The following is a 13,756-nucleotide window of genomic DNA, read 5'->3' on the forward strand; positions in this document are numbered from 1 at the left end:
GATATAGACTGTGTTTGTTGTTCTAAAAGTTAATCACATACAATTATAGAAACTTGGAAGTAATCATAGTGATGAAACATATATCGAACGAAAGACGACAACGAAGCCAATTCATTTTCTTCTCTCAGGATTATCCCAGTAACCCACTTCTGTACATCTTGCAACATATTTTCTTCCTTCATTATTTTATTCATATAATTAATCGAATGGTTAGATTTAAGGAAATTTACTAGATCATCTCTGCTTTGAACGTTCCATCTTCTATTTTATTAAAGGGTACATACTCCAGTGATGGTATACAGATGGAAACCAGCTAAAGAATGAGATTATTTAACTATCTGACGTCAATACTTTAGTCAAATTAGATATGCACTTAAAATATAAAGATAGCATGTTTTTACTATGTTATATATATATATATATATATATATATATATATATATATATATATATATATATATATATATATATATATATATATATATATATATATATATATATATATATATATATATATATATATATATATATTGGAAGATAAAAGACTACAATTATTACTGATCAAAGAGATACGAAATGGACGTACATTTGAACTACAAAGGCGTATAACCATTGTATAATTTGCTTCCACTTGTTGCTTGATAGCTATTTACACAAGACTGGTGTCAGATATAATCAACGGTACGATTAAATGCTTTTATAATCTTCCATGTTCAATTATGCTAATGACCATATTCTCTGTCAATGTTATTAATAAACAGTAGAGCAGTATATTACTATCATCTAATGACGATACACTTCAAACATAAATAAACATACAATATCATGCATTAGGTACTTCTTGATGCAATTAGACAAATGAATGACCAACACGAGAATTAAAGCGACAATAACTCTGGGTTTCTTGATTTGTGGATTTTGGAGAGGGCACTGTTATTGAACTTAAGTTATCGTTATTGAAATGCTATTGAACTTAAACTGAATTGATACTATAAACAGTTGGCAATTACTGTGTTATAAAGTTATTAGATTTGTAAAATTTCAAATATATAGCATATCAAACAGACGTTTACGATAGGAGGTACATCGATGTGATACACTGAGTAAGTGATATTGCAAAGTACTGAATACAAGTAATATATAATTCTTACCATATCATCCTCTTGGAATTCTTCATTATATTACATACTCCGTGTCTTCAAGATTAAACCGTAAATATTCTTGTGAAAGTCACAAAAGTATTCAGACAATGTAATTGGAGCGCATGTCAATCAAGCACATAACAAAAACAGATCATCTTTTATTGGTACAAAATATAGACCCACAATCTATTATGCCCAACATAATATAGAAATCCCATATTTAAAACTAGCTTTCAAACACTGGGATCTGAAATAAGGGCATTTTAACTGGACAGTTAGCTGGGAGTCTAAACTCAGTTAACTTTGACACTAGTGAAATTCACGCTTACTGATAACTAGGTGATAACAGATGAAGGAAACACTGGATGGTAAGCATACTAATCTAGAGCTATGCAGAATTGGGGCCTGTCTTAGGAGTGTATTAGGGTTTTAGCATCATCATTCATCTGCAGCTTGGTACATGTCATACAAATTAACAAAGAATATGTACTTGTCACAGGAATAATAATAATAATATATATTTCAACATACCCAGGATGGCAGCCACATTCATAATCGAAGGGACACCAGTTTTATTTACCAGAAAAATGATCTCAGGAATAAACTTGTGCCAGACATCAATTATTTCTGCTAAGTAGCGTAGGACATGCTAACTAATTGATAATGAATCCTAGACAATACATTGACAATAAAATGAGCATTCTAGTCTTTAAACAGGAAAGGACAACATTAAAAATTATAAATCTTACCACGTAATGAAAATGTCATCATCAAAACATAACTGGTAAGGAATATAGTACTTGCTTGCCACATGATTTAAGGCTGCAAAAGAATATGTTTCCATTATAAAACATGGATAAATCAAATCTGGATTAAACCAGGAAAGAAAAGTTTGAAGTTTACTTGAACAGAACTTGTACTTTCACAATTAATTGTCACATAAGAAAAATGTAAAAAAAAAATATTTATCATTTTACAGATATCTTTTTATTGTACTGCCACAATGACCTTATATGTAAAGCATATTATAGATCAATATTTACTGCCATAGCGACTGCACTTGTAACACCTTTATATATGTAGCTGTTTTTTCATGGGTTAAAATTATGCAATACATACCCACTATTATGCAGCGTTATTCTGTTTTGTGTCAAGAAAAAAAAGGATCCAGTCAATACATCCTGCTTTAGAGTAGAGATCTGTAAATAAGACATGGTCAAATTGTACATACTGCATACATATAGATCTAGTCATCTTTTTACCTAGACAATGATTAGACCAGGACGTTGGAGCAGGGTGGGAAGAGTGCATTCAGCAATGACATTAAGAAATGAGTTTTACCCACAACAAAAATATGTTTTAATATCAACAATAACATATCCATCACAACTAAAAAAAAAACTTAATTTATCAGGTGGGCAGGTTGATTCGTTAAACTGATAAAAATATAGAAAAATATAAACTACTCACCAATGAGGGACAGATTCACTTTAAAGAATAATATGGGTCCCCAGGAGAAAATTAATGATGTGCAAGAAGAGAAGTTAGTATCGGATCGCCATAATGCTGCTTCATGATATCCTCCAAAGGCAGAATTATTTAGACAAGTCCATGAAAGTAGTGGACATTAAGTTCCAGAAAGAAAGGTCACTTTCGGTAAGGGACTCTTTTGGTTTGATTGTGGTGACAATTCACCTTAAGAAATTGGATCCCAAAATAAAAATTGAGCCCTTAAGTAGAGGAAAACGGTGCTTACACTGCGTATTTTCATTCCATGTAATTTAGATTCAAACACGGTACCTTACAAGCCCTTCTTGGTCATCTCCAGCACATATCTGACCTAAATTGGTAACCTTTATAGCTGATGCAGCTACTGAAGGTAACTGAGTATTGGCAAAGTTTCCTGAATGACCAAGGAGGTAGCAGAATCAAATCAGCCCTTGAACTGGAAACAGTGTCAACAGACAAGACCGTATAGAGTGATCACGGTGCCCAATGCTAATAAATACCCGCACGTCTTATAGCTCATGTTCATAAAAAAATGTTTTCTTGTACAAAATTGAAAAGTGTTGTTCCGCTTAGGCTCCTTACAGGCCCAGGTCCAGGGGATATATTCATGGTTGCCCCAACCCTTTTTCGCCCCAGTCAACAGACGATACAATAATCTCACTGCATCTTCTCACAGATAAAGCATTAAGCAAGCTTCACTCAGTGGTTCATAACATGGTGTTAGTGAATGATCATGTAATATTTGATAGATTTTATGTGATTATAAGAGAGCCGGAGACATGTCACTAAGTAGGTCTCGGATGGATGACACTAGAGACTATCTTACTCTATTTTCTAAGTACGGGAATCGTGATCATTTGTAATAGTAATATAAAAAAAATGTTAGACAAATGGTGTATACTATACAAATGGAGCAAGGAAAACAATGTCAATGCATTTAGATCACATCCCATCTTTATGAATTATGAGGCACTGAATTCTGCTGCGATTAGGAAGTGTTGACAAAGAACCCCAGTCGTTTCTTTTACTAATGCCGGTTATCTCAGGTTTGGTGCAGGAAAGACAGGATAGCACTCCAATATATTTATTCAGATCGCCCTCTGAACCTGCTAGAAAGTATTGAAGCCTGTTAGACGTAAATAATATTCGAGCAGCTTATGGCAAGCAGTATGCTCAATACCCAGGAAATACCTGTCAATGAGAACCACCCGAGCCTGGTCATCTCCTTTAGTGCTGGCACATTACGTCATTTATATTAAAGAAATAATTTTTGTATAATGAATTAAGAAAATATTAATGAGATTATTTATGCAATTGAGCAATTACAACTCGCAAGTATACAATTTAATGACCAACATAATCCTGAAAAAAATCACATATGATGTAAAACATTACGTGAACGAAATTCCGAAGGATGATACACACTTCAATTTGGTACAGGTTCATCAAATTACGCCATGGGACAATGAGAAAATTCTCCGTGATTGTCAATAATATACAAATTCAGCAATTCGTTCCATTCACAATGAAGATGGAAAATATTATTTGGATTTGTCGGGTGAATACAAAATAAAAAAGATTGTGGGAAAGTGTGTAAGACAGTTAAAGAAATTTAAAATGGATCATACTAGTGAATATGAGTCTCCGTTAGAGAGCTAGCGATGGACCGTTTTTTGGTATACTCTCTATCTAGTACATATAAACGTATTACGAGTTGTACATTGTGTGTGTCAGGTAAATGTTTGCTCTGATTTGTTGGTCCGACATGTATCCATGAAAATAGCGGACTATGACATTGTAAATAAACAAACGAGGTTCATGGATACTGTCAATGCGATAATGTCGATATCTGGAGATATATGTCATCCTGAATCAGCAATGCCATTGTTGTGTCGAAGAACAGTTGATGTTGACATATCTCAGATTTTCTCTCATATGCTAATGAGCTTTAGAAAATATTCATCGATTATATCACTGACGCGCTGTTGCAGGCGCTTATTGTCAAAACCTGGCAGTGTGAAAAATGGCAGTTACGCTTCCGTGATCTTTTAATAGTCAAGAAAGAGCTGCCTAGTTCATCTAAGCTCGGCAGCATTAGCGTAAATCATAGCTTCAATGGTAGATCGGTGTACAAGCTCAGAGGAAGATCTTATCTGGTTTAGATGTTGTATGGCTGCAAAGATCTGATGTTTTAGATACTCTTTGGAATATATTCATTTACGTACCTGAGAAACAGCTGATGTAAGCCATCAGAAACTCACTGGTGGTCATGTGTGATGCTCTCAAAAAGAATTTTGTATAATCTATAGCAAATCCATCAGTATTATTTGGTCTCAACGTTATCATTATGCCAGGCGTAACTTTGCAATCAATCAACGAAATAGGATGTCATTCAGTTTTGCCACGTACCCATTTCCACATATTCCCATAAGGTAGCACTTCGTTGATCTTTTATTTGCTTGAGTATTTTTGTCGTCTGATAACCTGTGCACTGTGGTTGTGGTACTGGTGCTGTTGGTGGTGTTACCAATGGCCATCCAAGCACTGTTCTAATCGAACTCGTGTATATATCAACGCTGTAATCTGTTCTTGAAATTTATATGGTGGCTGATAGCATTGGCTCATGTACTGTTATAGCGAGTTTTAATTCCCAGCCCATGATAGATTTAATTCTGCGTTGAAACACAGAGTTTATTTGTTCGATTTGTTAACTCCCAGTCGGCAAGCTAACCATGGTCCAGTGAGGAGTTATGTTGGATTTATTCTTTTGCACAAATACGAATGATTTTTTTGTGGACAATATTCCTAAGAAATTTAATCTAATATTTGGGCAACTATTATAGAATAGCAGTTGTGCAAGTGCGTTTTCAAGGGACCCCTGGGATCCACTGGACGCTATATGTGCCATTATCGGTGTTGAAGACAGTATCAAATTATGGTTCCAATGACATCACTGATATCATGATTACTGTTGGTGCTTTTGTATTAGCGACAAATTGTTCCAGCAGTTGGCGGGTGAGCTGTTGTTGGTCTCTCATTATTACTTACACTGATCACAATAGAGCGTGTATGCTCAGAGTGCTCGCAGCCTGAATGTTAACAGTCAGATTACATGTATCATAATACATTTTGATCATTTCTGCAAACTCACTCTCATATATCCATCAGTGAGTCCCGTAGAGGTTAACGATGACAGTCGCTCATGGGCGTGTTACACCGTTGATATCACTTCTGTATGTTCATGCAATTTCTCAGTTGCTAATGTCTAAAGTTTTTTGCTATGATATTAAGAATAACAGCAGTGTTGTCGAGCACAGCAACACCGACTCTTATCACTGCCGCTATCATATGTTGCCGATGATGTGCCGAATAAAATCGTTGCACCAGCAACTGCGGCTGATGATGCGTATACAGAAACGTCGATAACCCTGATGTATCTGCTGTGGGGGGGGGGGAGGGTTTGCTATGTCGCATGCGTGTCGATATTTTTCAAAGCTGCTTGCCACAAGCTCGCTTGTTTAAATCTGTACGCATTTATGAGTTTCCGAAAATTGAAAGAATCGTACTGATTCCAGTCCCTAATATTCACGAGATGGTAAGTACGCTATTGTTGGCTTGGGTCTTGTGGATCCTGACGCGACAATTGCATTCGACAATGGAGGCTATTTATTGCACTGCTATTAACCTGACTGCCTGCGGTGAGTTTGATGTCGGAGTGCTCTTTATATAAGTACAGTCTAAGTGACTAATTGACAAATGAAAGACATCACCAGTACGTAGTCGCAGTTAGGTTATTTTATTCGGGCTACAATATGAACATTTCCTTGGTATTTTGATTTAACACGACAAACATAGTGCAAACAACTCATCAGTGGAATGATGTCATTGATTTGTCGTAAATATCCTAAACGTAGTTATGCTGAACACAGGGATCCTGTACACACTAGTGAACTAAGTGGTATGTTTGATAGTGTTATTTAGCAGCAGGGAGGGCAAACAGACCTAGGGTTCCCGACAAAAAATAAATCTTGCACAGAAAACTCTCGTAGAAGGGCTCTATTTATCGAATAAAGGCTTCCTGGGGAAGCTTACTGGTTATTGAACCCCGTTCCATTAATGAAACCTTAGTTTGAAGATTTAGCTGAAAAAAAGTACTCTACGTGAATTTTAATTTTTTTTGATTCTATATATACGACCGACTTTGGGTAGGTGCCCTCCCTGCTTCTGTCGTCATTTGAGTAGAGTTGTAATTAGAAGATTACGCAGAAGATTACAGTCAGAAAGTTATATCAGAGATAAATATCAACATTAAAAGATTTTATCTAGACCCACTCGATATCTTGACCTGGGATCAGATAAATTTACTGTTACAAATCCATAAGGAGTAGCTTGAGCTCGTGAGAAAATGTTTCGGAATTTATTTATATCCATGTCGCCACCGCACCAAGTTTGATGAATATTTCTAAGTGTATGAGCATCAACGCCGTTAAAAACAACTAAAATATTACAGTTATCTCTGATCAACTTAGGTATCTGAGTATATCTCTGAGTTACATAAATAACATCCGTGTTTTTGTGTCGACCACGGGAGAATATTCTAGCTAGATTAGTCTGTTTATCTAGTATTACATCGTCATATACAACTAAATTATTAACTGAGCCATCTAGATCATCAACTGAGGGGGCCTCTTCGATATCTGTTATAAAATCAATAATACCATTGCCATCATTTAACAACGCTGCGTTGAAATTAAATTATCTTAGTACCCGATAACAGTGTTGATCATTAACAGATGGTGCAATCAAATATAACTTATCCCACTTCAGCCATCTCATTATCAAATTCAACAACAGCTGAGTTTTTCCACTCCCTGATGGTCAAATTATTATCATTCTGATCGAATTAGGTAACGCAGCATGGTGTTTAACACGAACAGATTTTTTGTAGCTGAAAAATCAATTACATTCATGATATAATAAATATTATGGATCTGTACTGTGTTAGATGTAAAACACGCACACCAACGGTAGATTTAACTACGGTTGTTACTCGCAACAAGAGATCAGCTGTTACCGGTAAATGTGAAAAATGCAAAACAAAAAAGTTTAGATTTACCTCATCAACTAAAAAAAAGATTACACGGAGGTGACATCACCTCAAAGTTATCATCGTTACCAGGATTCCCCTGGGCTAAATACTCAGGAGAAAAACACCTACCAGGATACAGCTACTGCGGACCAGGTACTAGACTCGACATCAGATTAAATAATCGAGATCAACCAAATTTCGGTAAGGAGCCAATTGATGCAATTGATCAGGCCTGTCTGGTTCATGATATATCATATCGAAATAAAGATATTCAACAGCGACTTCTCGCTGATGTAAATTTAATTCACGCAATAAATTCTACAAAAAATAAATCTATCAGGGAGAGATTAGACTCGTGGTTAATTAAAAACGCGATGAAAGGTAAATTAGTTTTCGGTGCCGGTAAATAATATGGAAGCGATTTATTATTATCCTGCTGAATTTTGGCGTGGCAAACCAGCTATCAAAAAACTTGCAAAGGCTACTCGAGTAAAACCGTCAACGGCTGCTGCTTGGTTATCCAAACAGGCTATATGGCAAATTTATCTACCACCACCTAAGCGAATTGAATATGCGCATTTTGATGTTATTGTGCCAAATGAGATTCATCAGGCTGATATAATGTTTTTACCACACGATACCGTTGATGGTAAAACTTATAAATACGTATTAACCGTAGTAGATATTGCTAGCAGATACAAAGAAGCTGAGGCATTAACTAAGAAAACAGCCGATGAGGTAGCTGATGCATTTGAGCGAATATATCAACGAGGACCACTAACATATCCAATTTTACTTCAGGTCGATCCGGACGGGAATTTCTTGGTGCGGTGACCTCATTAATGAAACAAAAAAATACGAAAATAAGACGCGGTAAAGTTAATATTCATAATGATCAGGCAATTGTTGAAAGATTCAACAAAACGCTAGCTGAGCGACTTTTTGGTTATCAATACGCGATAGAATTTATTCAGGATAAACGATCTAATGATTGGGTTGTTAGGCTACCCGATGTTATTTCTGCGATAAATAATGAGACAACAAGAGCTATATCGATGAAACCAACAATTGCCATACAGAAAGATTTTATACCGATAAAGCGACGCGATTTTTCAGCTCGACCTGTTCTTGGTAGTGGCATCGTCAGATATTTATACAAACCAGGTGAGGCTGAGGGTGGTAGAAAAAGAGCAACAGATCCAATCTGGAGCACGACAACACATAAGATAGTATCGGTGACGAGATCATCAGGTAGACCAGCTATTTATGTACTCGATTCGTTAGCACCTCAACGAGGTTTTACTCGTGAAGAATTACAGGTAATACCAGCTGATACTCAGTTACCACCTCAGTCACTTAGATGATCAACTCAAAGTCGATTACACTCTAAACACGTCAGAGTAACATTAACGCGATTGTGAACTAAATCATTATTTATTCTATCCACGGTAAACTGTCTGGAATCATTTTTTGATAATTCCATGTCCTTATGCAATTTCAACCGGCATAATGATTTTTTTTTTTTGTTTTTCTTTCAGCGATAAAATAAATTCAACATCTAAATCGAATTCGTGATTATTTTTTTATCGGTTTGTTTATAGCTAATCAATTTTTTTCAATCACATATTCGTCAATTTCATCGTTAATAAGTATTCTGTCTAAGACAATCCGTCCTAGCTGACTTATTTTTCTGACTCTAGATACAGCTAAATACACCAGATTAGACCATTCTATGTGGTCATCTACAATCCAAACTCGAGTATCGGTTATAGTTAATCCCTGTGAAGAGTGAATCGTCATAGCATATTCTAACGTCCATGGAGATTTTTCTGCACTCAACATATCACTTACAAAATCAATATCAACAGTGACGATATCATTTACACAAGATTCTGTTTTTCTTGTCCTGGTATATCAACATCATTATTTTGTAATCTGGTATCAGCTGGTCTGTAACATAGCGGCACAGGTATCAACGTAAACTTTCTTGATGTAATTTAAATAACCTTTGCTGAAGTACGTCGCGTATTATTTTTCTGCTAGTACAATCAAATCATCTGGAGTCCACGTTGATAATAAATCTTCCATGGATGTTTTTGGAATTATTTCGTGCATCACACTACACTGAATTTTATTTGACTGTAATCGAATTATTCTCTTAAATTCACTCAACCGACCATCAAGAAATCTATAATCGGTGTTAACTTCTTCATAATAATCAACACAATTCTTTAGCCATTCATGAGGTGATTCTCCATCAATAGGATTAGGTTGACCGTGATCACCACACATGATTATAGCAGTATTTTTTGTTAGCAACCAATCTAAAAACATTTTAAGTGTTTTAACGAATACAGTGTAGATCTCATTCCATATAATTACTCTGTTCACATATTTTTCTCCCATTCGCGAAGGATTCCATGTACCACCATTATACTTGAAAAAACTATGATACGTGCATGAGTTGACGCCGCGCTGTCTCATTTCTCGCGCTAATTTATGTGCCGGCGTCAGCACGATTACATCAGAGTTTTTAAATAATTATATAATTCTAGTCGTTTTACCTGATGCACCCGGTCTATTCACGTAAACTGTTTTGTATCTCGATGTGGGATCATATGCTGATGGTGCTGTTGATGATTCTGATACATTATCTGAATAATAATTATCCTCAACAGGTACATCAGCGTTTTCGCAGTACCATAAAATATGTTCGTCTTTTACTCCCCATGTACCCCATGATCCACCACCTGTTAATTTTTCTAACTCTTGCAGGTATTTTTCATCAACATAGAATGAGTCAGTAGCTACCCTAACAGCGCCATTAGGGAATCTGTTTATCATCGATAATAAATTTATGCTCGCATACGCCAACATTGACGATCTTAAATGAGTATACTGCGGTGACTCTCCCTCAAGATAACAAACTACAGTGCCTAATTTTGTTTCGTTTGATAAATAAATACTCTCTCGGTCACAAAATATACCTCGCTCAGCGGTATCAGCGATTCAGCTTCATTCATGATCAATCTACAGTGATGTCGCTGATGATCACATGCTCCACCCTGAGTAAACTTTCCGATTATTTTTCTACCTAAATCTTTTACATCATCATGTTCAGTTGGTAGCCAAACGTCATTTTGTTTTTTATATGATATGATAGCCTCGCTGACCGTCAACGACGTTAACATCGCAGAATCCAACATATATCTCAATAACACTATTGGAACCCATTTTTGCTCTGAAAAATGTTTACCAAACCAAACGTAACAGATCTTATGTAAATCATCATTAAACTTAAACGATACAACACGAGCGAATCCTGTCAGGGGAAAATCTGGCAGAGGAACATTAATAGATACACGAGTCATCTCATCAGTTGGGTGACCAAATTGAGTAAAATATTTACTGCACTCGCCTAATCCGAGAAAACTACCGGGATAACACGCTATCATGTCAAATGAAACCATCTTGATAGGATTATATTCAGTATTCCACAATCCGCCGTGGCCGTACTCGATGCAACTCTGTTGTGTATCTTTAAGAAATTCACGTCGAGTTGGCTTCCACGAATTTTTCTCTCTTGCTGCGTGAGCAACAACAGATGGAATCGTAAAACAATTGACTAGTGAATCTTTATTCGCAGAGTATTTTTCTGCTATTTTTATCATAGAATTACGTAAAATTTCACTTCGATATAATTCTCCATTAGGCCGTACAAACTGATCGTATTTCTGATCACTAGAAAACAACCAAATAGATACAGGGTCAGATTTACTTATCTCATGAATAAAATCAAAAATATACCCACTGTAAAATTTAACAATACGCTGTCGGGGGAAAATATTTACTGCACTACTCCATGCATGAGAATTATGATCAATTATATCGATAGCAGCTTCTATGGATTCATAGGCAGACGAGTATAAAATTTCACCTGATATAGTTTTTACTGTAATAGGAAATTTTAATTTTACTGATAACGCAGCGACGTCACTTACTGATGTTCCGTCAGCAACTGACTCAGCCCATATATTTATTTTTTCTCGCCGTGAATCTGTTAAACCGTTTCCGCGTTTTGCGTTTGTGAAGTGTTCTAGTACTCGCTCAGCGACGCAGTTGATCTTCGCTGACATTTTCATCATAGCGAGATTATCGACGGTAGGTTTATCTAGTTTATATATGCCATGAACAACAGCTGTAACAGGATAAGCTCGCACGTAGTATGGTTTGTCTATTTCTGTCAATAATCCCGGTTTAGAGTTTTTACTTACTGTTGCAGTTTTTTACCCATTAATTACAGGATCACGTTTGTCTCGAGTGATCCACATGTCATTTTCATTATACACGATAAATTTTATTCTGATTATATATTTGTCATCACCGAGTAGATTGATTAATGTTTTAGCTCGTGTATCACTCATCATGTTATCGATGTCGCTTGTCCTCCATGTAGACCATACATGAGCCGCTCCATCGTCGTAAAACTCTGCTTCAGGAATAATATATTCAGTATCATCAAGGTCAAATATCTTCATTATTATATTTTAGACAAATGTTTAATAAATAAAATGAATACATGCAAATGGCTGATGGTCGGTTCATTAAATTGCTGTAACAGGTCATGTAGAAAAGAATATTGAGGAATACATATAGCTCACATGAAGCGAGATGGAGTTGGACCAACCAGATGCATCAGATGCAACGTCGGAGTACGGGGAAAAACACGTATTTGTTTAGACTGCGCGGGAAACGATACAGAGAACTGAAACGATATTATAATAAAAAAATCACAAGATAGTGATATCGCTATCAAATGTGAAGAAGATTATTTAGATAGATTTTCAGACAAACTTTGATTTAGACAAATGGATTATTGTATAATGAATCCCATATTTATGATACATCCAACCATTGATAACCATGAGGCATCTAGCGACGGTGTTGTTAGAAATATCAAAACAAAAAAACCGGTTGGTTGTGTTAGTAATACCGGCTACCTGAGATTTACTGTCAACGGTGAAAAGAATTATCTTAACCACAGATATATGTATGAATGTTTTCACGGACCAATCAAAAGCGGTCTTGTGATAGATCATATTGATGGAGATATACTTAATAACTCCATAGATAACCTTCAGGCTGTAACGCCCAGCGAAAACTCGCTGAAAGGTAATACTGGTGGTTGACGAAAGGTTTCTAAAGCAGTTAAATCAGTTAATATGGAGACCGGCGATGAGATATATTTTCAGTCCATGACATTAGCTTCAAAATATTTTGTTATTAATGCAGCTTCAGTACGCGGAGTTGCAGAGGGAAAATATAAATCAACTTTTTCATACAAATTTGGCAGCTGGATTAAATTTAGTTATTTTCCTCTCATATTAAATGAATAAAATTATTTAGAAATAAGCTAATATAAAAAATGAATCAAGAGAATATTGACGAAATAATTAAATCCATTGAGGCGTTGAAGGTTAAAAAGATTCCATTATCAGATGAACTAGATGCTGATAAAATCGCCATGGATTTCGAAACACTAATGCAAAACAAACAGGAAGGTAGATATACTCTGTCGTCCGAATACAGATTTATTAAAAAGATACAATCTGCGATGTACAAATCACTAATTAACATCGACGACACACAAATATCAGATTTTACCCCATTAGCTCGTGCTGTTGAAAGAATTCGATCAGTACTGACTGACGAGTACGAGTCTAAAAATATGATTGATACTCGTGCAAGACAATTAAGAAAACTGATAGAATTCCAGTAAAAAAAAAATTATTTTATTTTATTTTATATCTGTTTTTTTTTTTCTGAAAGAATTTGAAAAAGTCAGCTATTTTGATGAAAAATCGACCGTTTTGATTGATTTTGTCAGGGAAAAATTAACAAATTGCAGATTTTTATCTGGTCAAACCCCAAGTGATTCTTTTATTGATTTATCGATAAAACACCAAAAAACATTAAAATCAGCTTAAAAATCAATAATCCATGGTGGGGTTTTTTT

The 13,756-nt window shown here is 35.5% G+C and overlaps 1 protein-coding gene across 1 annotated transcript in view; it reads right to left on the reverse strand.

The window, feature by feature from the left end:
• The window catches only part of LOC149782384 (cell adhesion molecule CEACAM5-like), a 155,259-nt gene that overhangs the window by 120,439 nt on the left and 21,064 nt on the right, over positions 1–13,756 (reverse strand). Inside the window, exons 2-3 of the mRNA XM_089935123.1 lie at positions 2,262–2,341; positions 1,892–1,964 (exon numbers count right to left, since the gene is read on the reverse strand). Of these exons, the coding sequence (XP_089791249.1) occupies positions 1,892–1,955 (64 nt within the window). The 5' untranslated portion in view covers positions 1,956–1,964; positions 2,262–2,341. The remainder of the gene's footprint in view (positions 1–1,891; positions 1,965–2,261; positions 2,342–13,756) is intronic.

The sequence above is a fragment of the Sinohyriopsis cumingii genome, chromosome 15 (assembly GCF_028554795.1).
Source record: "Sinohyriopsis cumingii isolate HCF-2022 chromosome 15, ASM2855479v2, whole genome shotgun sequence".
NCBI classification, from domain to species: Eukaryota; Metazoa; Mollusca; class Bivalvia; order Unionida; family Unionidae; genus Sinohyriopsis; species Sinohyriopsis cumingii.